A 25,503-nucleotide genomic window follows, 5' to 3' on the forward strand; every position below is an offset into this window, starting at 1 on the left:
TGTTCAAATCCCACTATGGACACGTTCCTGTGTAACCTGCTCTGGGTGGCCCTGCACTGAACTAGACGATGGTCAAGGTCCCTTCCAACCCCAGTGATTCTGTGAAGCTTCTTGCAGCACGGCCCCTGGTAAGAACAGAAACCCAACAATCCCAGGTGGGAGCCAGGCTGGTTTCACCCTACTTGCTGCCAAATTGGTACAAATACCCCAGTCTGGCTGTGTTGGAACCACATATCCTGCACTCCTCAGCATTTTCTTGGGCAGAACAGGGCTTACTGGCTAACCTAGGTCTGCAGGGATGAGCTTGGCCACTGTTGCACAGGAGCAACCTCATGTGTGAACAAGCCTTATCACTCTGGCTCAGATCACCCTTCATGTAGTCACTAGCACGTTTCTGCCTTACTTGCTTTCTCCTCTAACATTAATCCAACCTGGATATCACTACCCTTCACAACAGTAAGCCAATCTAGACTCAGTCTCCAACCCTTAACCTCTTCTTTCAAACTCATCATAGTCAAAACACACCAGAAACCTGAAATACATGGGTTAACTTCATGTCTCCTGGATACCACTGTACTTTTTCCCACGAGGCCACTTGCCAGTGGTTTACATGTTTGCCTAACACACAAACATGAAAAAGTTCCAGTTTTTAGGAAGGAATGTTATCATTCCTATACCCAGCATGAGGACTGCAGCCTATCTGTGCTGGAGGAAAACAGTTTTAACCCTAAAAACACAGTGTTCCATTATGTTGTGCAGTAGAAACATGACTGATAAAGAGTATCTCTGAAAAATTCTTAATTATACACACTTAAAGCAGTTCCTACCAAAGTCACACCAGGTGCTCAGTATATTATATTCCCCTATACAAAAGGTGCACGATTGTGCCCGAGAACCCTCCTTAGTAAGGTCTACGATCTACATTGATGCTGGGCTACATCAAAAGGAGCATGAACAGCAGGTCATGGAGAGGATTCCCCCCTCTGCTATGCTCTGGGGAGACCTCCCCTGCAGTCCTGATCCAGCCCTGGGGCAACAGCACAAGAGGGACGTGGACCTGTTGGAGTGAGTCCAGAGGAGGCCATGGAGATGCTGCAAGGGCTGGAGCAGCTCTGCTCTGGAGCCAGGCTGAGAGAGCTGGGCTGGGTCAGCCTGGAGAAGAGAAGGCTCCTGAAGGGGAGACCTTAGAGCAGCTCCAGTGCCTAAAGGGGCTGCAGGAAAGCTGGAGAGGGGCTTTGGACAAGGGCCTGTAGGGACAGGCCAAGGGGAATGGCTTTAACCTGCCCGAGGGGAGACTGAGATGAGCTCTTAGGCTGAAGCTCTTCCCTGGGAGGGTGCTGAGGCGCTGGCACAGGGTGCCAGAGAAGTCTTAACACATTTATGTATATACAGTCTAAGCATACAGGATCCCCACTTCTAACCCAAAAATACATCAGTATCCAACCATCCTAATCATTTTACTGCTGTTACATTTGTGGATAGCCACCACCATTTATTATAACACTTAAGCGTGGCCCTGCCCCAACAAGCCATCCTGGGTACTAATGCTCCCGAGACTTCAAATGGTTTTTAAATGACAAATGAACCAAAACTAATCAGGACAGAGCTGACTCAGACCTTCACCTTCTGGTAAGAGTATGTGCACTGTTTTCATTTGTTTCTCTCAGCTCTCTCTTAGCATGCGAGATGCTGCATCTCCCATCATTCAGATAAAGCCTATGGACACAGCTAGACCGTTAGAGCGACCCATTGCCCTCCTAGGCAGGTCCCCCTTGGGCCATGAGCTAACTCGGCTCCAGCAGCAAGGTGCTCCTGGTTGTCAACTCCCACAAGCAACAACTCTTCCCAACACGGGCAAAAGCAGCCAAGAATCGCCCAAAAGCAAGCTCCCATCACTGCTACAGCAAGATCCCCATGTTTGGGTTCAAGGGAGAAAGCAAAGGGTACCCGCAGCAGTGCCAATTGCTCTGGTGACAGCACCCCATGCTCAGCTTGCTGCTAGCCTAGTTGGCTCTTCAAGGGTTCAAGGAGAAACTCTATATGAAAGCCTCAAGCTTTCCACATATACAAAGGGCAGCTGCACTGTGGAGGTTCAGAAGCCAGCACCATAGAAAGCAATGGAAACACTGCATTCCTGCCATGAAATTTGTGCTATAGATTGGTGCTTAATGAGAGTCACTGCCTCGCCATCCTAAAACCCCCTGCTTGGTGCCCCTACTGCCATGTGCTAGCCACTTCACATGCCAGACCAGGAGAGATCTTCCCATTTCTATTCTGAAAGCCAACTGACCTATATAAATCATCTTCAATGACGTTAAATGATCTCAAATAGCTTCTCTAGGAAGTGATTTTACACCTGACAAGTACCCCAAACCCCACACACAAAAGGATTTCTCTATAAGCACTGCCTCACCAAGGTGTTTTGGGGCCACGCAGAGCGAGGGCAGCCGAGGCAACCTGCTTCAGCAGCAAACCTGCTTCGCCCCTTCCCATGCCTTCAGCTCAATGCACCAGAACAGTTCACCCATTGCAGACAATAAGCAAAGCTGCGTAAGCAGCCGAGCGCAGAAGATGAATGAACCATGTGATGCTCAAGATCTGTGAATTGAAAAAACCCAGTGCATGAATTAAATCTGCACCCTTTTTCCCACTTTTATTCCAACACACACACACACACACACACACCCCCCCCAAAAAAGAAAGAGATGTATACAGCAGGATATAAAAGGAGAAGGAGAAAAAGAGAGGTGGAAAAAACGTGGTCTGACACATTTATAAGAACTGATGGCCTGTCACCCAGACGCTGATGAATATTTTTTACAGGATAAAAATGGCAACCTAGAGTCTAAAAATAAAGTGCTGTGCTGCAGACCTGTCTGGTTCAGCAACACCACTGGAATACAAACACACTCCCTTGCTGCTACAGCTTGACTAAGACTTTGGAATGGGGGGGGGGGAAGAGCCATTGTAAAACATAACTCTTGTTTTCAAGGGAAGGGATTTGAGGTGGGGGGGGATTTTAATAAGAATTTACATCAGCATTATACTTTGCTTGCATTGTGCAACTGCAATTAAAAACCACTCCTAAATTTTAAGTGATTGATGAGAATAACAGACTACCTCATGCTGCACAAAGCAAGTTTTCCTTCCTCCTTTCCCCAGACAATTACAATATAAGACCATATTTATCAGTGTCTTTAAACTGTAATTTCACTAAGCTCAAAAAGTGTATTTTTAGACCCATGCTGCAGACAGAACCTGTGGACGCTGCTGTTTCCAAACTCACCCCCACCCCCCGGGGACAGAAAATAAAACCTTTTTATTTCATTCTGCCCCAGAATTTAGACCTGCTTAGCTGAGAAGCAAAAACGACTGCACATCATTCACAAGCAGCACTCATTTCTCAAGCCTATCCACACTGCAGACAGGCTGCCTTATGCAGTAAAGATGCTATTTTTAGCAAGTGATGCAATAGCTGCAAGGGCTCTCCCAGAACCTTTCATTTAAGAATCCAAGCCACATTAAAACATGTTACAAGGTCCCTAATAACCCTGTATTGTCACCTTCCTGTTCTCTGCACCAGCATTACCCACAGGACTGACCCTTTTTAATGTTGTTTCTTCCAAGAAGGAGATTTTACACAGGAAAAGAAGTGTGTATATATATTTAGATATCCACACACGCATTCAAAGAATGGTTTGGGTTGGAAAGGACCTTCAGATCATCCAGTTCCAACCCCCCTGCCATGGGCAGGGACACCTCACACTAAACCATGGCACCCAAGGCTCTGTCCAACCTGGCCTTGAACACCACCAGGGATGGAGCATTCACAGCTTCCTTGGGCAACCCATTCCAGTGCCTCACCGCCCTTACAGTAAAGAACTTCTTCCTTATATCCAATCTAAACTTCCCCTGTTTAAGTTTTAACCCATTACCCCTTGTCCTGTCATTACAGTCCCTAATGAAGAGTCCCTCCCCAGCATCATCACCATATACACCTTCCCTGCACTGTGTATAACAAGAAAGTCACATCAAATCCCCATATAGGGATTTTTTGCCCTCTTGATTTCCTATTGGAATACAAAGCAGCTTGGTTTCCTCGCTGATTTTCTGCAAAGACTTTGAGAAGGCCACAAAGCTAATACAGCATCTAAATCCTTCCCAAAGCTATTTCCAGTCTTGGAGATCTTTTAAAAAGTTCTTGTGCCTGACAACTGTTAAGACACATTTCTGCTCTGTGACTGCTTCAACAGCTAAAAATTCCCAAAATGAGAAGACTTCCAGAAAAACTGGGGCTTTTTTTTTTCCTTAATTATTTTTAAAATAGGATAAGGATTTTTCAGCCCTTTGGATGTGTGAATCCTTTAGGTTTCGCAATAGCCACGTGGATGTTCATGTAACAGATTCAACCTTAAGGATGAATTTTCCACTGACCCCTTATATAAATTCAAATTCCAACTGTCCCCTTCCGAAAATTAACAGTTGGAATTAACCAGGGAACTACTTTTGATGGACTTCTGATCTCCAAGGGCCTGGGGAAGAAGACATAGGGCAATAAAAATACATTTACTGTTTTGAATGTGTGGTCATGGACACAATATATTAATAAATCCACAAACCAAATCTGCTCCTGTGCAGGGTTTGATGCCTTTGCTTAACACATATAGGGTATATATATAGCAGCTCTTGCCTACTATTTCAGACCATCCATTTTCCAGTCATGGCCAGCATTCAGGGCTCAGGAGGAATTCCCCTGCATGTATCACATATATATAACAGCTCACATTTGGCTTGGGTTTTGCATTTCCAAACCTTTGCTCTCATGATCTATTTAAACTCTACATTAACATCCTGATTATGTTCCAGCCTTGGATACTTTAAGCAGCCATAAACAAAACCCAGCTTGAGCCAATTCACATCTTACTCCATAGGCTGGTATGCACAGCCTGCAGTTAGCATGAGCAGCTTCACTACTGGCTTCAAGTTTTACACCTCTGTTCCTACAGCGAGTAAAGATGGATCCGAGCACAGCAAAAGCATTTGCTTTGGTTTTGGGTATTTCCAAGATCTTCCCCTCTTCATGAGTTCTCATCGTGTCATGTACCACACAAGAGAGACAGAAGGCAAACAGCTTGATAACTCTCGACAACTTGTTTGGAGCAGTCGGGTTCTGCTTCCCCACCACCAACACGATGTATTTACTTCCCCCCAACTCCAACACAGGCATAGGGAAGCCAATGTAGGGAGAATCTGTAACATCCGCAGGCTATCTGGGGGAAAAAAGGAATCCGGATGCAAAGCAGCAAGACTTGGAGAGATTTCATTCAGAAGCTATATACAGAACAGGGAATTAAACTCTCTTGGAGATCCTGCCGGCTCAGAAGTAGAGCAGAAATGGAGGCAGGAAGACACCCAGTGATATTTTATTCATTTTGGCTAGAAGCTACATTAAAACAAGCTGTACACTGAGAAGTTAGCATGTGCTCCAGGGACACAGAGGTACGAAAAGAAGGATTCTGCAGAGCAGCTGAAGCGGTAACAAGATTCATGCCCAAACCACATAACCTGCTCCAAAGTAGGGAAGCTGAAGCACAGAGACTTCCATACCTGAAGCCCCAAAATAGCAGCACAGGGAGCATCACACAGGGAATTGTACAAGGCCTTGTGAAGGTGGTAGGAGGATGACAACTGCAGAAAGCAAGCTTGAGCTCTTTAATGGATATACAGTGGGAAGCTAGAGTACAAGTGTACATCTGCTTCGCTTCTGCACTACAGGAATGATGACAAACCAGGAGACCCAGCCAGCTCCTGATGGCTTACTGAGACAAAGGAAGAGCACAGCAGCAACACAAGATGTGCTGTGTTAGACACAGAGGTGAGAGACGTCCACTGGTGTTGCGAAAGCCTCAAAGAGCTGCTCCCATTCACCCAGCCCACAGCTCCTTACATGAGGCTGCAGAACTGTGGGACTGCAGGACATGGACAATTCCAAGTGAATGGGTCAACCTATCACATCCTTATTACATCCGTGTGCAGCTTGTGTGGGATAAATGTGGACTGAAGCTAATGTGACCACTCCAGGTGAAAGCCCCCAGCACTTAAATTAGGTAATACTGTGTCATACAAGGGCAAGATCAGACAAGAAGGAAAGGTTTCAAACTGAAAGAGGGGAGATTTAGCTTATTTCATTAGGCAGAAGCTCTTCCCTGTGAGGGTGCTGAGGCGCTGGCACAGGGTGCCCAGAGAAGCTGTGGCTGCCCCATCCCTGGCAGTGTTCAAGGCCAGGTTGGACACAGAGGCTTGGAGCAAGCTGCTCTAGTGGAAGGTGTCCCTGCCCGTGGCAGGGGGTTGGAACTGGATGAGCTTTAAGGTCCCTTCCAACCCAAACCAGTCTGGGATTAATAAAACTGAAGGGTTTAGAACACTAATTAGCCTGGATGGCTTCTTAAAGTAGTCAACATTAAGTGAGAAGTGGTATCTTCTTGTTTAGAGATCTTATTAGAGATATCTTCTAGTAAAAGATTATGCTTCTGTTCTCACCTAACTGAACGATCCAAAACTCCAGGTCACCCAAACCTTCAGTTCTCATGTACAAAAAAAGGTGAACTAAACCATTTAAGCTGCCGTTGCTACCCAAGACACAAACCAACATCAAATATGACTTTTCCTCCTTTCCCTTCTGCTAGCTTTAAATTAAGTTTCTGTGCAAAACCAACTGCTAAAGTAGAACTTCTGGGGAGAGAAGAAAACACCCCTCAGGGTATCCCCTCTCACAGGTTCAAGCATGACTGCATGCACTCCAAGATCCACAAGAAGCTGGTGAGCACGTTTACCCTATGGTAGGAATGGCTCTAAGCCTTTTATAACCTCTCACTCCAAGACCATTAATGCTGTTAAAAGTGAAGCCCTCTCAGTCGCACTGGAAATAGCTTCCTCATGAGCGTACAGAGGCAAGGATGGCTTTAGGAGTATATTTAGCAGATAATGTGGCGTTAAAAAGATGCAAAGACAAGCGCAGATAAAAGCTGACGTAGCTGGCAAGCCTGCATTCAGCTGCTGAGATGTCATAAAGGCAACTCTTAGAAACACAGAGAAGTGGAGTAAGAAGAATTCAGATTTCTAGAGTCTTTAGAAGTTACCTAGTTACGATGAGGAGCAACCTATTCACATACAAAGTTGTGAAAAGCCATTAAACTCCTCTTCTAACCCTGCCACCAACAAGTGTAAGGTACTATGCAGTGCCTAAAGTCCACGTTTTACATCCTATCTGCGCACCAGAAACCGACTTTAATCTGTTGGAATTAGAAGCGAGCCGGTTCTCTTGCTTTTGTGCACTGCAGCTCTGGAACAGAAGCTTAAACAAGCTCAAACCACACCTTGAGAGAGCCTCTCTCCTCCGCATTGTCAGGAAGATCACTCAAGTGCTCAGCAGCACCCTCTAGCCCGCAGACCTGAAGAAGGAACAGGGAACAGACTGTACTCGCCTCAATTGAGGAAAACCTGCCATTCATAAAAAGGGGGTCGCTTAGGAATGAAAGACAACGATGCAGAGCTAGAAAACGATCAAATCTGAAGAGTATCCTGTATTTTTTGGCCCTGATATGTATATATATCACCTGACTTTAGCTCAAATTGGGATATTTGGTAATTATAGTTCCGCAGAGGTCCCTTGCATCCCACGCTCTTAATTACATTTGCTTTAATTGAATATTTCTATCCATCGGGGCACGGGGAGGGGGGGGGGGAAGATGAATGATGTTAACATGCTCAAGTTAATCAATTTGGAAGGTAGCAGTTGTCTCCTGAGAAATGCCCTCGATAGATTCCCATCAAGCATCAGGGAGACTCTCACGTTAAAGCGATTTAGAAACCCCTGCCTGCTTTTCAGCTTGGTCGGGGAGGGGGGGGTCTGTACCGTCACTGCTCTGCAGTAGGTGTTTGCATTGAAGACTGAAGGCAAAGCTCAAGCAACGCTGCCTTCCCCTTCCCATTGCTAAATAAAGAAACAGCCCCTGATGCTCTCTGCGTTTCACACCGAGCACTTCAAAACTTGCAGTGTATTCCCAGGTGGAAAACTCCCCAGTTTTCCTATGGAAACCAGGCTCACACCGAGCCTCCTTCAGCGTTTCAGCTGCAGTTCATCCCATGCGCTGGACAGCAGGGGAAGCGTCTGAGGGTGCTGCATGCGCTGTGATCGGGGTCCCCCCCCTCCCCGGTGTCCCCATCGCGTGTGGTGGCTGCGGTCCCCGCTCCCAGCTCCAGGAATAACGGGGACGAGGAGGAGACCGCACCCCGGCCGTGCCCATGCGGGCCCCGGCCCCATGCGCTGGGGAAGCGGAGCGGAGGGAGCGCGTTATGTCACCGGTTAGGTAACGGCCGCGGAGCCGCCGCAGTGACGGCCCCGCTCCTCCTCCCCGCTGCCGGGGCGGCTGAGGTGAGGCGGCGTTAACCAACCCCTACCGGAGGCGGGAGCGGCTCCCCCGGGAGCGGAGCGGGCTTCCCCCGCCCGAGCCAGCGGGGAACGGGACGCGGCGGCACCGGCAACCGAGCGGCGGCGGCGGCGGCGAGGACCCGCTCCCGGGCTGCCGCGCCGGGCCGGCAGGGGGAGCTGCGGCGCCGCAAAGGGCGGGAATCCCACAAGCGGGATCATGGAATGAACCGGGCTGGGAAAGACCTGCCCTGGGGCAGCTTGAGGCCGTTTCCTCTTGTCCCATCCCTTGTTCCTTGGGAGCAGAGCCCAGCCCCTCCTGGCTCCATCCTCCTGTCAGGCAGTTGTAGGCAGCCATCAGGTCCCCCCTGAGCCTTCTCTTCTCCACACTGAACTCCTCAGGTCCCTCAGCCCTTCCCCATCACACTTGTGCTCCAGGCCCTGCTCCAGCTCCGTTCCCTTCCCTGGCCCCGCTCCAGTACCTCAAGGTCTCTCTTGCAGTGAGGGGCCCCAAACCGAACACAGGATCCGAGGTGCGGCCTCACCAGTGCCCAGCACAAGGGCACAGCCCCTGCCCTGGCCCTGCTGCAGGCCATGGTGCTGGTGGCCTCATGGCTGCCTGGGCACAACCTCCTCATGCTCAGCTCCATCAACCAGCACCCCCAGCTCCTTCCCTACGAGCAGTTCCCCACCGCTCTTCCCCAAGCCTGGAGCACTGCAGGAGCCAGCACTGAGCCTGGCTGAACCCCACCCCATCGACCACAGTCTGTTTGGCTCCCTCTGCAGAACCTCCCCATCCTTCCGCAGTCAACACCCCCAAAAACCTGGTGTTTACTGAGGGTGCCCTCAATCCCCTCATCCACATCAGTGAAGGGATTGAAGAGTGGCCCCAACACCGAGCCCTGAAGCACAATACAGGGAAGAGGCCTGCTGGGTCCATGCATCCATTGCTCCTCGACCACACTCAGGCATCTTTCCCAGCCCAAGGGCAGGAAGCTGGATGGGAAGGAGCCAGGGAAGCAGCAGTTAACCCCGCGAGTCCCAGGCTTCATCAGGTACAAGGAGCCCCTTCCACTCCTACACATTGATCCCGAGATGCCCGTGTCACACAGTGACTGCCATCAACACTCCCGACATTCAAACCATGTTATTGAGGCATGGGAACCCCGCTCTGCATGAGGCTCTTCCACAGCACCTGGCTTCCCGCAGGACCAGCCCTGAGATATCAGCTCTTCCTTTGCAGCCCAGCATGCACCATCCTCAGTAGCAAGCAGAATGAGAGCATTTCCTGCACCCCTCGCTGCCAGCATGCCCCATGTGTCTCCAGGTCCATACATCCCACAGCCAAGGCAGCAGGACAGAGGCAGACACGAGGACCCTGTGAATTTCAGGTCCCCAGAGCCCTGTTTCCATCAGGGAGCACTGGCAGACACCGCACGACCCACCATGTCCTCAGCACATACCCTGTTCCAAAGTGGAGACTTACTCCAAGAATGCAGCACACCCCAACCATCAAGATCCACCACAAGCTCCTTGCAAGGTCTTCATTGCAATGTCCCCAGTGCCTTTTGCTATTTAGGGCCCTCCACTCAAGCAAGCGGTGACAGGACTCTTAGGCTCGTCCCAAGCAAGCTGAGCAGCCATGGCTCAGGAGAAAAGCAGCTCAGAGGAATTCCCAGCAACACTCTTTGACAGGATGTGATGCTGGAAAGGCAGAACAGCAGCCACCAGCTGCCTGGATGCTCTGGAAAGTAGAGCCCGCAACAGGTTGCTCCCCGATTGACTTTATGAATCTCCCACCTCAACCCTTCTTCTATTTGCTGCTTTCCCCCCTTTTCAACACCCCACCCTTGCAACCCTCCTATCCCAACTTAGAATCATAGACTGGCTTGGGTTGGAAAGGACTTTAAGATCATCCAGTTCCAACCCCCCTGCTGTGGACAGGGACACCTCACACTAAACCATGGCACCCAAGGCTCTGTCCAGCCTGGCCTTGAACACCACCAGGGATGGAGCATTCACAACTTCCCTGGGCAACCCATTCCAGTGCCTCAGCACCCTAACAGGAAAGAACTTCTTCCTTATATCCAGTCTAAACTTCCCCTGTTTCAGTTTGAACCCATTACCCCTTGTCCTATCACTACAGTCCCTAATGAAGAGTCCCTCCCCAGCATCCCTATAGGCCCCCTTCAGATACTGGAAGGCTGCTGTGAGGTCTCCACGCAGCCTTCTCTTCTCCAGCCTGAACAGCCCCAACTTCCTCAGCCTGTCTTCATACAGGAGGTGCTCCAGTCCCCTGATCATCCTCATGGCCTCCTCTGGACTTGTTCCAACAGTTCCATGTCCTTTTTATGTTGAGGACACCAGAACTGCACACAATACTCCAGGTGAGATCTCACAAGAGCAGAGTAGAGGGGCAGGATCACCTCCTTCGACCTGCTGGTCACGCTCCTTTTGATGCAGCCCAGGATACGGTTGCTTTCTGGGCTGCGAGCGCACACTGAAGCCGGCTCATGTTCATTTTCTCATCAACCAACACCCCCAAGTCCTTCTCCTTGGGCTGCTCTGAATCTCTTCTCTGCCCAACCTGCAGCTGTGCCTGGGAACTTCCCAAGGACCTTCTGATTCAGAAGGTTTTACAGCTTCCACTAGAGGAAGAAACAAGAGAAAAAGTTGCTCCCTCAACTCCTCTCTGATTGGGATTGGAGGACCTGCTATTGGACTTCTATCTCTGCTCCAAGAGAATCCCCCCCCCCTTTAGAAGCCAGACACTCAAAAGAGCATAGGAGGTTGCCTTTACCACCTCTGCATAGGTACCTTGGTACCTCAAGGAGAAAAATAAAACACCAAGATGCTTTAAGAACACAATCACTGCTGCAAGATTTAGGAATAAGGACAAAACTTCAGGCTGCAGAAAATCCCCAGCTAGTAATACCATATACAGGACAGGACTGAGCATTAAAAGTTATGATCACCATCCCTTCCTTAGATGCATGTCATACTAGTAATTCCCCCAAAAAATAAGGCTTTAAAAATGAAAATACATACCAACTCCTACAGTAAGGGCTATTTAAAGGAAATGCACTTATACAATAAAGTCAAATATATTCTTATTCAGACCTACTTCCTCCATTTATATAGATTTTGTGCTAAAGGAAGCTTAAGAAGCAAAAAAAAAAAAAGCAAAGCTGCAAGAACAGAAGTTCTAATTAGGGTGTATTAAAAGACATGGTTTCAATCCAAAGCTTGCTAACAGTGACTGAGCTAGTCTATACTGGTACATCACACTAGCGTTTCTCTGAATAAACCCATTCTCTTCATACGTTGGCAAGGCAGTGTTTCACAGCAGAACGTCTACGCTTTAATCCTGACCACAACCAGCAACTGAAGTGACAAATCCAGATGGGATGCGATCTTACCCCAACCGTGCAGAGCTGGCAGCTTGAAAAATCCACCTCGCTCTTTGTAAGCCAAGAGATTTTAGTCAAAATGACTTCCGGATGAACAGATTTCTACCCACCCACCCCACACACCCCCCTCATTTCCAAACACTGTAATGCACCAAGACTTCAGTTACCAGAATGAGTTTTAAATATAGCCAAATACAACTCAGTCTGTCCCCAAGGATAAAGCCACAAGGATAGAAAGGGTACTAGAGCTACTGTGTAAGAGACGGGGGAAAGTTTTACTCCTGAAAATACACTTCCTAACTAGTAAATCAATACAAAATCATTATCTGAGTCTTCAAAAAGGAGCTTGTCAGAACTTGTTAGCAAGGACCTCCAAAACTGTACTCTGCAACTCATAAACAAGCCTCTCAACACACCCACAAGACTGCATAGATGACGCTCATCAGTTCCATGAGTTCTGCATGGAACCAAGGAGAATAAAGGCTTTGGAATAGCCCAGCAAGATGAGGCCAAGCAAGAGAACTGACAACAGGCTCCTCCTGAAGTTTCAGGCTCAGTTTCAGCCAGCATAGCTGCAGGATATCACCCATTCAATCCATTCCTAGCAGCTTCCTCAGCATCTCTTCACCACTTGCTTTGCAGGCAAATCAGTGAGCTGATCCAGCTAACCCCACAGCTAGTCTTTCTTTGCTGGGTTAAGTTGTCAAGCATGCTAGTGAGCAGACCTCCCTCACACCATCAACTAGAGGCAACATAAAGGAAGCAGTGAGAGATCACAGCCAGCATCTAGAACAGAAGCAATTCTTTTGGCAGCAGCCTGGTCTTGGAGCAACATAAGGTGACCAGTGGGCTTAACTGTATCCTCAACATACAGCTTTATAATACTGCTGAGTTCCCCTTCTGTTGCACCAGCACTGGAACCCATTTGACCCACAGCAAAGCAGTCCAGGGAACATAAACAGCCAAAAGTAATTAATTTTCTGCAGGGCAGCCTCCTTAATGAGATCACTGCACAACAAGACACCAGTGCCAGCACAACGAGGAACAAAGCAGAAGAGCTCTCCATCTACTTTCTTCTCTCCCCACAGCAAACAGGTCATAAAGCCATGATCTAAATCCCTATACCCAGTCTTCTCGTGATTGATGGTTTCTCGTTTATCAACTGACATCACGTAAGAGAGGCAGTAAACCGATTCCAGTGCCAAGGAACATGAATGAAGCCCTAGAGGTTGGAGTCAACACTCAGACCATGGATAGAATTGCCAAAAATAGCAAAGGAGAAGAACGAGAGCAGGAAATGGAGGATCTCAGATGAGAATCCAGGAACCAACACAAAGCTGCAGACCCCCAAAGTTCTGACACAGATCTGAAGACAGAACTGGGACTACCAGGACAAAGAGACTGAAGAAGAGAGCTTGTATTAGGACAGGTAACTTGTCTTGAAGCACAACTGTAAGTTGATCAGAACACACATCCCTTTCTGCCACTCCAGATGAACACCGAGCTGGACAAGCAGGACATCTGAGGACAGGAACAAACACCAAGACATCCTAACTGTAATCCCTGTTGAACTACTGACAGGGTAGCAGCTTCCTCCAGCAGCGCAGTGATCCTTTACTGCCCTATCCTCCTGATTGCTGCTTCTCCCTCCTGTTAGCAATCTGACTCATCGGCTGTGCTGAATCACCTCTCCTCAGTCACACTCTGGAGATAGAAAGCTCTTGAGGCAGACGGGAATCAGACACCAGGGATACTGGGCACATACGCACCTTCAAGACTGGCAGGGTAAGAACTGGGGGGAAGGAAGCATAGGGTCCAAAGCCCATGGGAAACAGGTCAATTAGATGCTTCAGAAGAGATGGGAGAGTCAGAGGAACAGATTGGCTGCACACAAATGACGAGCATGAAACTGGGATTTGCTGGAACAAGGATGCAGTGGTAAAGAGCCACATGCAAGCTTAAGCAAGCACTGGCTAGGTAGCAGCAGTCACACTGACTGTTCTTGCCTTCTGTTTTCCATACCTGTATGCACCCAGCTCCACAAACCTCTGCACCCTAAAGTAGGGACTAGGCACTTTGGAATGAGACCAGGCTCTTTAGTCTCTACACAACAGTTTCTTCCCATCAACAAAACCCCCACTGAGCTTATCCCACATCTCCCATTCCCCTTCTCTCATCACCACTGAAGCAGAAAGGGAGAAACGCTGTAGTCTTGCAATACACATGAAAAACCTTTGGAAAACCTTTGTGATTAACATCCCTAGAGCTGGGCTCCTCACCCCTGCTCATCCTTGTCCACTATGTATAGAGCTCCTCAAGCAGTGGAGGTGCAGCTGTCCCTTGGATACTGGCATGACTGATGTAACACACCCTCCAAGGACACCATGGCTCATGATTACTCAAGAGGAGAAAATAGGAGGGAGAAAAGCAGAAGGAAAACTCCAAGCAACCAAACCCAAATCCTGTACAGCCAACTAGACAGTAAGTACTGCACCTACACAGCCCAGGCCTCAACCTGAGCCACCCTCTAGGGGACAACCAACTGAGTCATGAGAGAAACCCAAGAGAACCCTCAGGAGAGAAAGAAGCAGGAGGTGACATAAAAAGGAAAAGGAATAAGGAACAAAGGGACAGGCACCATCTTCCTAATGGAAGGACCTCTCATCTCCAGCTTTAAGAACTGCTACACAAGCGGCTTCTTCCAAAACCTACAACCAAACCCCAGGATTTTAGGTGTCACCATCTGTTGCTGAGGGCAGGGGAGTACATTAAAAGCTCAGTAGGAACTTCTGCGTATAGCTCCTTGCCAGTGTTAGCAGGAGAAGCCTACATTGTGGATCAGGATTCCAGCTTCGCTAATGACTCACCCAGTGGGTGACATTGCACTGCTCTAGACTTCAGCTCCAGGAATCTGGGAAGTGGTACAGATTCAACAAAAACACTGCTTTAAGGTTAAATAAGCAGGAGTCAAAAAAGAGAAGATTCAAGGCAGAATCCTTTTGTGCAATTCCATGTACTACAGGGGAAGGAAGTCAACGTCTGAAAATGCTAGAATTCAGGCTATTTAATGCACTCCATCTGAAGTGTTTTGCTTTAGGAATGTGCGTTTCCTAAAGCCTATCAATAAGTGAGCAACAGAAGTCATCTGAAGTTAGAAGCAGCAACCCTAAATCTAATTAGGCAAGTGATTAAACCATGCAAGCCCAACACACCATGAGATGCTTTACCCACCAGCTAGGCTCTTCATCCCACGTTTGTGCTCATATACAAGCCTAAAGAATCACATCTGGCATTTCTGTTAGAATAATTAGGAAAGATATTTTCTCCCTATCACCCCTTCTGTAGCAGAGATGTTGTCCCACTCCATGGATTAGTAACGAAAACACTCACGAGACCAAGACCAGCAACATGTTCCACTCACCTACCAAAAAACACAACTCCCACATAGTAAACTACAGCAGTTTTCCCCAAGCCCCACTATCAGCGCTGCCCTCACACCCTCAGCACCATCTGCCAGCTCACTTGTTCCTCACACAGGAGTGCATTTACCCAACTGGCTCTAACACCCAGCACAGTTCCAATTGGACTTCTTTGCTGGAGACACTTCTGTGTTCCTCACTCCTACACAAGGCCTTTCATCAGGGATCCTCACAGGTACTCTCTCCAAAAGGAAGTACACAGGCCAAAGCCATATAACGTGGAGCAAGAAGCTACTTTTACCTTAATGCAAACAACATAGAATCATAGAACAGTTTGGTTGGAAAGGACCTTAAAAGATCATCCTCCAATCACAGTTAGCTTTGGGGTTTAGAGGAAGCAAAGAGACGATACTACAATATTTAACTATCCCTCACATGCACCTCTATTCCTGCAGATAAACATGGCAAAGCCTGTTCATATTGCAATTCAAGTTCCCCAGTGATACCAGCTCTGCATTACTGAACTCTTCCATCCAGAATTCCACTTGAAAACTGAAAAGCATCTCTAAAAGAACAGGAAAATGGAAGTGTCAGAAGCCCCAGAGCTGGAGGTTCTGAGCCTGGTTGATGCTGAGGTTGGTGGTGCCTGCACATACACATTTAGTCTCAACAGATGCTAACACAAGCCAGAAAGGAAGTGCTGAAGCCCATCAACAGGGATGCAGCAGAACTGGAGATGGGAATCTGGACTGCTGGGCTCTAAACATTTGTTCCCCCTCTCCTCTTCTGATCAGAGAGCGCACTGTTTAATGCAGCAAGTGTTGAGCAACCCTACTAAGCAGTCCCTTTAAACAGTCAATAACATCATGTGCAAAGGAAAACACCCAAAAGAAGCAATCAAGAAGCACAAAAGAGGAGAAAACAGAGTACTGTTCACTCCTTTATAGTGTCCAGGAAGCAAAACTGTTAAGGTATGTTAGTAGCAGCAGCCTGCATAAACGATATTAGAGACTCACTAAGAACTTCAAGGTCTCAGGAGCTGCAGCCCACTGAAACACCACACAGTGCAAGCTGTGTTTTGTTACCAGAGAAAATGTAGGATGGACACTGGGAAACCTTACATTTAAAGTGGGAAAAGAACAAGCCATACACACTGAGCACAGCACTTCTGGGAAGATCAGACAGGATTAGGACACTTGCACCAGATCGCTCCCAGCTCCACATTTCAGTGCAGTAACCCTTCAGGGCTCTGCAAACAGCCATACAAGAAAGTAGATGTGCCGAGGCCAGGCTGCAAGTTTGACTTGAGCTGTCGTGATCAAGAGTTGCAAGCTAGCTAGCATGTTATCACATGTTCAGAACATCAGTTTTGGGGTTGAAACACCATGCTTTATCTCATGTAAGCGTAAAAGTGCCTGTGTAGCACCCAGAATTGAGAACAAGAAATCCCTTGCCATAGATGTGAAGTTCTTAAGATGATAAATCCCTGAATAAGTGATCCAGCTAAAGAACAAGACATAACCAAAACTCTCCCCAAAGCTCAACGCACAGGGAAAACAGGGATTTGTGCAAAGCCTCTCCTCCCACATCCTGCAGAGCCAGCAGCGCTAAGGGAGGTTGAAACACCTCACCAACACATTGCACTGGGTTGGCTGCTCCAGTCTGTAACAGTGATTTGTGACACGATCTGTCAACTATCATTGCACATTGCCAAACACCTGCAAAGCAGGACTACACTCACTTGTGCAACAGGGACTGAAACTTACTTGCAGAAACAAGAAAGCCTTCGGGTGATGACTATTCTGTGATGCTAAGGAGCCTGAGAAATGACATCGCTTGTGAAAGCTGCTCAAAGTCACCAACAAGTTAGCACCTGGTCAGCACTAAAGTGAATGGCATTTTAATGGAGTTCTTAAATTGTCATTAAAAGCATTTACCACCTGACTTACTGCATGCAGATTGCTCCAAAAACATCATAAGGATGCGGGTCTGGTTTATAAAATGCTGTTTCCAGGGATCACAGGAAGCATAATCCCATAGATAGAGTCCAACTCAAACAATTTACAAGCACAAAATCCAGCTTCTCACTTAAAATCATGGGACGCTTTGTGTTGGAAAGGACCTTAAAGCTCATCCAGCGCCAACCCCTGCCACAGGCAGGGACACCTTCCACTAGAGCAGGTTACTCCAAGCCCCTGTGTCCAACCTGGCCTTGAACACTGCCAGGGATGGGGCAGCCACAGCTTCTCTGGGCACCCTGTGCCAGCACCAGCACCCTCACAGAGAAGAATTTGTTTCCTAAGAGCTCATCTCAATCTCCCCTCTATCAGCTTAAAGCCATTTCCCTTGTCCTGTCCCTACAGGCTCTTATCAAAAGTCCCTCTCTGTATTTCTTGTAGGTCTCCTTTATGTACTGGAAGACTGTTAGAAGGCCTGCCATACGCTATAAGGACTGTTAGATACTTCCTCTTCACGTAAGCATCACTCTTGATTCACCCAGTAAGACTATTGTTGAGGTCTCATTTAGACCTTGTTACTACACCAGCCTTCCTAGTCAATAACTTTGGGAATCACCCCACATATTCTTAGTTTTTAAAGGACCTGACTATAGAGAACAAGTAAGTATCTACTCCACTGCTTGTGCACCCAGTTGCATACATTTTCATGCCTCCCCTTAGCGGCCCTGGTATGCAGATTGCTATTTTCAGAGGCTGGACTATATGTACTCAAATGTAACCCATGGTAAGTAAAAGCAGCCAACAAGAACAGGCAGTGTTCACCCAGCTTTGCTGCTCATGAAAGAGCCTATTGTTAGGCATTTACACAGGAAAAGCACGGTTTAAGGCTGAATAGGGGGGTTTTGTGTAGAACCAAATTCAAGCTGGAAGCAGTGGTGAGCACCATCCTGATTAATGACCTCTTCGAAGTTCTTTTTTAAGGAATCTAGAGCAAATTGCCCAGATTTGGTTATTTTTGCATGCTAGTGAATAAACTCCAAGCAGCTTAATTAAGGCAAGCTGATCTTCCCAAACATTTGTTGGCCCCAGTACAACTGTACAGCTGTATTCACCACATGAGAAAGCATCATCTCTATCAGGCATTCTGTAATCACTAAATGTACGATTATTCAAGCATGCCTGTATCAAAGGCACGGGGGGAAGAGGTGGGGGATGCTTTTCTAAGCCACTCTGAGGCTTGAAAGCAAACAGGATTTTACTTTGAGTGTCATCTGGCCAAATACGTGGTCAAAATAAACTCAGTTTCCAGGTCAAACATCACTTCAGTTACAGCAAGTTAGGGGGAGAAGTATTTCTCATACAAATATTTGCAGGAAATAAGAAATCCCAGTTGAAGTAACTGATATGACCAAGATGTTTGAAGTTTTAGAGTATCAGGGTCTATTCATCAGGGACTGCAGTGACAGGACAAGAGGTGATGGGTTTAAACTGAAACAGGGGAAATTCAGGTTAGATATAAGGAGAAGTTCTTTACTGTAAGGGTGGTGAGGCACTGGAATGGGCTGCCCAGGGAAGTTGCGAATGCTCCATCCCTGGCGGTGTTCAAGGCCAGGTTGGACAGAGCCTTGGGTGCCATGGTTTAGTGTGAGGTGTCCCTGCCCATGGCAGGGGGTTGGAACTGGATGATCTTAAGGTCCTTTCCAACCCAAACCATTCTATGATTCTATCGGATCACTCCAACTTGTAACGTCAGTGCATCTTGAATATACAACATTGATTATTTGCATGTACCAAACCGGTCTGACCTCACATCTGACCCTGCTCTGAGCAGGGGGTTCTGAAGTCCCTCCCAGACTGAGTTACCACAGGACTTTACTTCATTTCACCAGGTTTCTGCGGGGAAAGGGCACAAAAACAAAATCATCTTCTCCAGAAAAAGGAGGCGGCTTCCTAAAATAGGAGATTGGGCAACTCTCCAAACGGGAGCTGTGACAGCAGCAGAAGGTTCCCTGCTCCAGACACAATCCAGAACACACCAAACTGTCGATGGCAGAGAGGCAAAGTGGCTGCCTGCCACCACCATCAATGGCAGGATAGGACACCCTCATCCGACCTAAGGGAATACCCTTAGGGATCACAAACCAGTGCTGCCCGTGCAGAGGAAGGCAGGGGAGCAGCCACATCTTTGCTGCATGCTTGGTGATTTCAGAATGACTCCTTACACCCTGCTCCTATCAAGCCTGTGGTTTATTTAGCTCAATTGTTTTCCAAGCAAGGGAGCTGCTATCCCTATCTCCTGCTACCAGTTCATGAGGCACAGAGCACTTGACCCTGACATTGCATTCTCTCTCAAGATGCACCCAAACGTCCCACATCAGACCAACATCCACCCAGCCTCCACCATTGTATGATGCCCAAAACCAAGCCAGATGTGAGTTATGGGGAGAGACAACCAGGAAAGCTGCATTAAGACCTGCACACGTGTTACCATATTAAAACCACGACTTTTTGCCAAAGCAGCTGCTATTTAAAGTAGTACAAATCTAATTTCTTAGAGTACATTACGGGTTCGCAGAGCTCTTCCTCAGCCTCGCATCCCCTCCTTCTAAACACCAGTGAGTTTAGAGCTTAGACAGAAGCAATTGCATAGATGCCATCAAAACCTCACTGAGAAAGCAAGGATTTGCAACTCATTTCCAGATGTGTGGGGAAGAGTTAAAGAGCACTGAGGATCCCTCACAAAAAGGGGCTTTCTAGCTGCTGCAAAGTTGCTTTCTAGTTGTGCAGTCGAAAGAATGCATTGTCACAGTAATCACAGCAGTTCATTAGCATCAAACCCATTGGTTTTAGAAGAGGAAGAGGGAGGAGATGCACTTCTTCCTACAGTATAATTTAGTGATTTGCTAGTTCTCAAGGTTACCCAATGTATCTGCAACTGCCTCCATCCTCCTTCCCAAGAGGAAAGGCAATAGAGAGCCTCCCCAGCCTATTGCCACAAAGCACCTGAAGGCAAACCACCTCTGTGCTTATTCAGACTGAGAAACCCATACAACAGCTACCTGATGATGGGCACATTTCTTCATACAGTGACAGCTCGGGTCTAAGCTAGCAGACACCATCATCCTGTTTCTCCATCCTCCTGGATGTTGCATCAGAGCTCCCACTTCAGACCAGCAGTAACAAGCACAGGGAATCCAGCTGGACTGCCAATGCTCCTTCATGCCTTGAACATCATGATCATGGCACAGGGAAACAGTAACGTCTGTAAGCCACACACAACAGCCTGCTGCTGCCTGTGCTTGTAGGGAAGCGACAGAGGACATTCCCATTGCAGTTCTCTGCTCATGGGATGTTTGAGAATGTGGCTGAGGGAAGATCCGTTGTCTGCAGGTTGTGGTTCCAGCAATAAGCTGGTATTGCATAGAACCACAGAGCGGGTTACTCAAGCACTGCCAACTCCCATGCTTGAAACAATGCAGAACAAATTGAGGCAGCAACCAAGACTTCTGTGATGCACCAGAGGTCAGCAGGCAACTGATAATACAATAACATATTCAAACCCAACATTAGGAAGTCAAAGAGGCTTTGGGTCCCCTGTGCCATCCCTATCTTTTAACTGGCACACCATTTATCTAGCTGGAAGACATGGGCCCTAATCACCTCTATATAACACTGCCACTTGTCCAAAGCATTGCTGCTGCATTTCAAGCCTATGCATGCAGGACCCATGGCACGCCCTGGGGTGATGCTGCCAAGAGCCCTGCTGGTTCACCAGCATCTCACTCATTCAATCACCCAACTTTGTGCTCAAGTACGAGTTCTGTGTCACCTGTTGAGGGTTATGGGGAACCACATCCACTACCCCAGCCCACTGGGGGCTGCTGCACCTATAGACCTGCACCCAGAGCCAGCTGCAGCCTCAGCACTCGATCCCCTCCTGCTCCCCGAGGGAAGGACCTTTGGAACCACCACCTCCTCTCTAAACTCACACCTCTTCCGCTCTGCACCTACATTTAAGGCCCATTTTATCAATTCCCAACCCGATCCTGGACTTCCCCTTCCCGCTGCCTTTGGTAGGAATAGGTCTGAGAATCCTCTTGGCCTCATCTGTCACTCTGACAGAGGAGCAATTGCTAATTCCTCATCATTCATTAATGATACAGCAGTGTCAGACTAAGATGGAAGAAACGACTGTTCCCAGCAGGATTCCTGCCACGGGGAAACGGAGAACTGAGGAAAGTTATCGCCATGCAGCCCTGCCAGAGCCCTCCTAACACCCCGTGCCGCACTTCCAGCCCTGCGTCCTGGGATGCTGTAACCGGTCACCGGACCATCGCTCATCACCCCTTTCTCCACTGATGGCCACTGGCGCTTTGACCCGCTCCCGAAGTGCCCTCACCGGCACCATCGCCGGGCCCTGCACAACTTCCACACCGCCCCGGCTCCAGTCTCACACCGGTCCCGAACCCGGGGCGCGCTCGGCTCTGCTCGATGCCGCGGTAACAGCGGAAGGGGGGAGAGCCCCGCTCCTCCGACGGGGGGGGCGTGACGTCAGCGATGAGGTGCGCGGCCCGCGCGGAGAGGGCGGGCGCGCCAAGACCGTCCCCGCGGGAAACGGCGGCCGGGCGCGGGCGCGGGAACCGACCCCGCGGCCCCCGCTCGGCCCGAGGCGCGCCCGCCCCAGCCAACCCCGCGCGCCGGGGGCACGCACGCACGGACCCCGCGCACCCGCCGGGCCCTCACCGCCGCGGAGCCGGAGCCGGGGCCGCGCCGCGCCGCGCACCCCCTTGGGCCGGACGCGCACTCACCTGCCCAGGCGCCCAGCGCCGGCCCCACATCGGCGGCGCCGCTGCGCAGCACCCACACGCGGAAGGCCGCCAGCAGGCGGTACGAGGCGAGCGCGGCGGCGCAGGCCGTGCCCAGCGCGCCCACCCAAGGGACGGGAGCAGGGACGGGAGCAGGGGCTGAGGCACGGACACAGCTCCCAGTGGAGGCTGGAGGGACGGGAATGCCTCAGGAACACGGGAGGTTAAGGGCAGCCTGGAGCAAGGAGTGGGTCAACCAAAGCCCAGCAGCTGCGGGGCTGGAGGGGACGGGTGGCTTTAAAAGGGGACTTTTGCAACCAGTGTCGACGTCTTTGTCCAGAGCCAGCCTTTTATAGGGTTGGTTTGACAAGGATCTGGTTACAAAGCAGCAGGGAACCTCCTCTGGATGGGGTTTTGTGAGGGGTCAGTGACAGGCGGCATGGAGAGGGGTTCCATACGCTGCCTTGCCTTTCTCTGCCTGGGAAATGCCAGCCTGGTTTGGGTTGGAAGGGACCTTAATGCTCATCCAGTTCCAACCCCTGCCACGGGCAGGGACCCCTTCCACTAGAGCAGGTTGCTCCAAGCCCCTGTGTCCAACCTGGCCTTGAACACTGCCAGGGATGGGGCAGCCACAGCTTCTCTGGGCACCCTGTGCCAGCGCCTCAGCACCCTCACACGGAAGAGTTTCTGCCTAAGAGCTCATCTCAATCTCCCCTCTGGCAGGTTAGGGTTGTCCCAAGCCCCTCTCCAGCTTTCCTGCAGCCCCTTTAGGCACTGGAGCTGCTCTCAGGTCTCCCCTTCAGGATCCTTCTCTTGTCCAGGCTGCCCCAGCCCAGCTCTCTCAGCCTGGCTCCAGAGCAGAGCTGCGCCAGCCCTCGCAGCATCTCCGTGGCCTCCTCTGGACTTGCTCCAGCACCTCCACATCCCTCTTGTGCTCTTGCCCCAGGGCAGGATCAGGACTGCAGGGGGGGGCTCTCAGAAGAGTGGAGCTGATCCCAGCCCTTCAGAATGCTGTAAACGGAATGGATTTACAGCTATCTACAATTTACCTCTCCTTGTCCATGTCCCTTTCACCTGCTTCACAGGCCACAGGCCATGAGCTCCTCAAAAGCAGATTAAATCCCTCAAAGGGATTACTTTTTTCTTTGGTAAGAGCCTGTTTTACACCCTACTGCAAATGCATCAGGTAAGTAGCACCCTGAGTACCCCGAGGTCCCAATCAGACTATGGTGCCATGTGGATGCGCTTACACTGGCTGGTGCAAACTCTAAGCTCTCATTTAGAACCTAGGCACTTGAATGACATCAACCACCTGATACAATGAGCTGTGTGTCCTGAGAGTATAAATGAAGGATCATTAAGTGCAAAGGGGAACAAGACCAAAGAAATTCAATGAAAACATGCTTGGATAGGTTTATCTGGTTTATTAATGTAATAAAAATAGATGTTTGTTACATTTCCTGTTACGAAATACATATATACATACAATAGCCTTTCACTCAGAGACACACAATTAATAGATATCAAAGGTTTCTCTTCATAATCCACTTGTGGAAAACAATGAAATTCATAGTGGGATTCAAACCTCACTGGATTCAGTAATACACTGCCTGCAGTGATGCAGATTAAAGGCATGAAACTATCACTCTGCAATGAGAAATGTCAAGTCACTTATTGCCTGACCCATAGGTTTATGGTTGATTTTAAGACTCTTGCTGTATGACTCTTGGTCATAACAGCAGTTGTATCAGGTCTAATGGTAGGGAGCATGGCACTGGATTTCGTTCTATTCCACAACAGGAGGCATCTATCCTCACAGTGATCTAGCTCACCTCTTCTTAATTTTCCTTAATTCCTTAAGATTAAAGTAGGAAACCTGCTTCAATCTGCATTTTTGCATGAACATTGTGTGTTGGAAAGAAACAGTGCTGCTACAGTCAGAGAAAAGAACACAGTTGATCAGAGGGAGGTTCAAGCATCACTCCTTTGGATCGCAGAGCGGTTGTAACTTGGTAGAAAGAGCAGGAGCTTGCTGTGGCTACATCCACTATTTGGTTCTGTTGGCTGTCAAAGCAGTTCTCAGAGTGTTTGCAGGGTAAGGACACACCACTGATTCTCACTCTTGTGTCTTCCAGGGGATCAGGCAATAAAGAGACAGGATACAGCAAAAGCATCTGAAAAGAGAAAAGGAACCACTTTGGCTTTAGTAAGAGATCTGCTACTGTCAGAGACAAAACAAGAGCTGATGTGACAGGGGGAGGTAACAGTAGGATGGTGAGGCACTGGCACAGGGTGCTCAGGGAAGCTGTGGCTGCCCCATCCCTGGCAGTGCTCAAGGGCAGGTTGGACACAGGCACTTGGAGCAAGCTGCTCTAGTGGAAGGTGTCCCTGCCCGTGGCAGGGGTTGGAACTGGATGAGCTTTAAGGTCCCTTCAGCCCAAACCAGTCTGGGATTCTATGATCACCAGGTCACCAGTGTCAAGAACAGAAGTGGACTGGGCAGCTGGACTGTACACAGGGGCTGGAGGAAAGGAGATGGGTGTTGGCAACGTGCTGAAGGGAGCAGGCAGCTTCCTACTGGATGTCTACGTAAGCCACACTGCAGCTCCCACAGGAATGCTGCCTATTATATAGATATTATACATGATTTTGATGGTCAGCACCAGGGAAGGAGGTATGTAAGGGCTATGAAAGATTCACTGGCCTTTGTCAGAGCCCTCCTATCTCCTATTACAACATCTATTGCCCACCCTCCTGCAGTTGTGTTGCTCCCAAGACCTGGTGCCTGAGCAACCTTCTCATTGCAGTCAGGACACAACCTGCTCTGCTGTTCTCTCTGGGAACCAATAAATCCCTTGACAGAGCAGCACAGGAGCAGCAAGGCAGCCCTCAAGGGGTTTTTTGTGTTAAAAAATAACGCTGGTTATTCACCAGCATTGCTATTTTTTATGCTGCTCTGTTCAGAGGGAAAGGCAGTCCTCTGAGAGGCTTCGTCTACATTTAGAAGATGAGTCACAGGCAGGGAAAGGGACTCACTGGAAGGGAAAGAATTATCCAAAGGTCAAGCGAGGGGTTTTGGATCTCCTGCTTACAGTCACCACACATTCCTGGGCAACAGCATATCCCCCTTTTCAAGGTGAATCCTGGTTTTCCCAAGAGCTTTGCATCTCTGTTCCCATTTCCTGCGGCAAAGCCCAAAGGAACAGACAGGCATTGTGAAGGTACTCAAGCAGCAACAAGCACACACATGTAAACAAGGATACCTTGCCCCAGAGATCTGTGTTTCCACAGCATCTTTTGTCAGTTCAGGCATGTAGTCACTTCCAGCTGACTGCAGATGCAATCTGGTTCAGGGAGGTGATGCAAGCCTCACTCAGCCCACCAGGTACATTGCTCCATCGCATGGAGGTGGCCAAACTGGATGGCAGATCACAAGAGAGACAAAAGAGAAAGGGGTTTAAGGTCCTTTCCAACCCTAACCAT

The 25,503-nt window shown here is 48.9% G+C and overlaps 1 protein-coding gene and 1 long non-coding RNA gene across 2 annotated transcripts in view; both read right to left on the reverse strand.

Annotated features, from left to right (window-relative positions):
- HSD17B12 (hydroxysteroid 17-beta dehydrogenase 12) overlaps positions 1–23,325 on the reverse strand; it is a 93,159-nt gene extending 69,834 nt beyond the window's left edge. Inside the window, exons 1-2 of the mRNA XM_057408780.1 lie at positions 23,307–23,325; positions 22,024–22,209 (exon numbers count right to left, since the gene is read on the reverse strand). Of these exons, the coding sequence (XP_057264763.1) occupies positions 22,024–22,209; positions 23,307–23,325 (205 nt within the window). The remainder of the gene's footprint in view (positions 1–22,023; positions 22,210–23,306) is intronic.
- A 104-nt stretch (positions 23,326–23,429) lies between these two features.
- On the reverse strand, positions 23,430–25,496 carry LOC130598868 (uncharacterized). The gene is made up of 2 exons (XR_008972102.1): positions 25,284–25,496; positions 23,430–24,194 (listed from the first exon to the last, which is right to left on the reverse strand). It is a non-coding gene; the product is annotated as an uncharacterized LOC130598868 (long non-coding RNA).
- Positions 25,497–25,503: the final 7 nt, after the last annotated feature.

This window comes from Pezoporus wallicus, unplaced genomic scaffold, assembly GCF_028554395.1.
Source record: "Pezoporus wallicus isolate ANWC-B61680 ecotype Strahan unplaced genomic scaffold, APGP_CSIRO_Pwel_v1 contig_6382, whole genome shotgun sequence".
NCBI lineage: Eukaryota > Metazoa > Chordata > Aves > Psittaciformes > Psittacidae > Pezoporus > Pezoporus wallicus.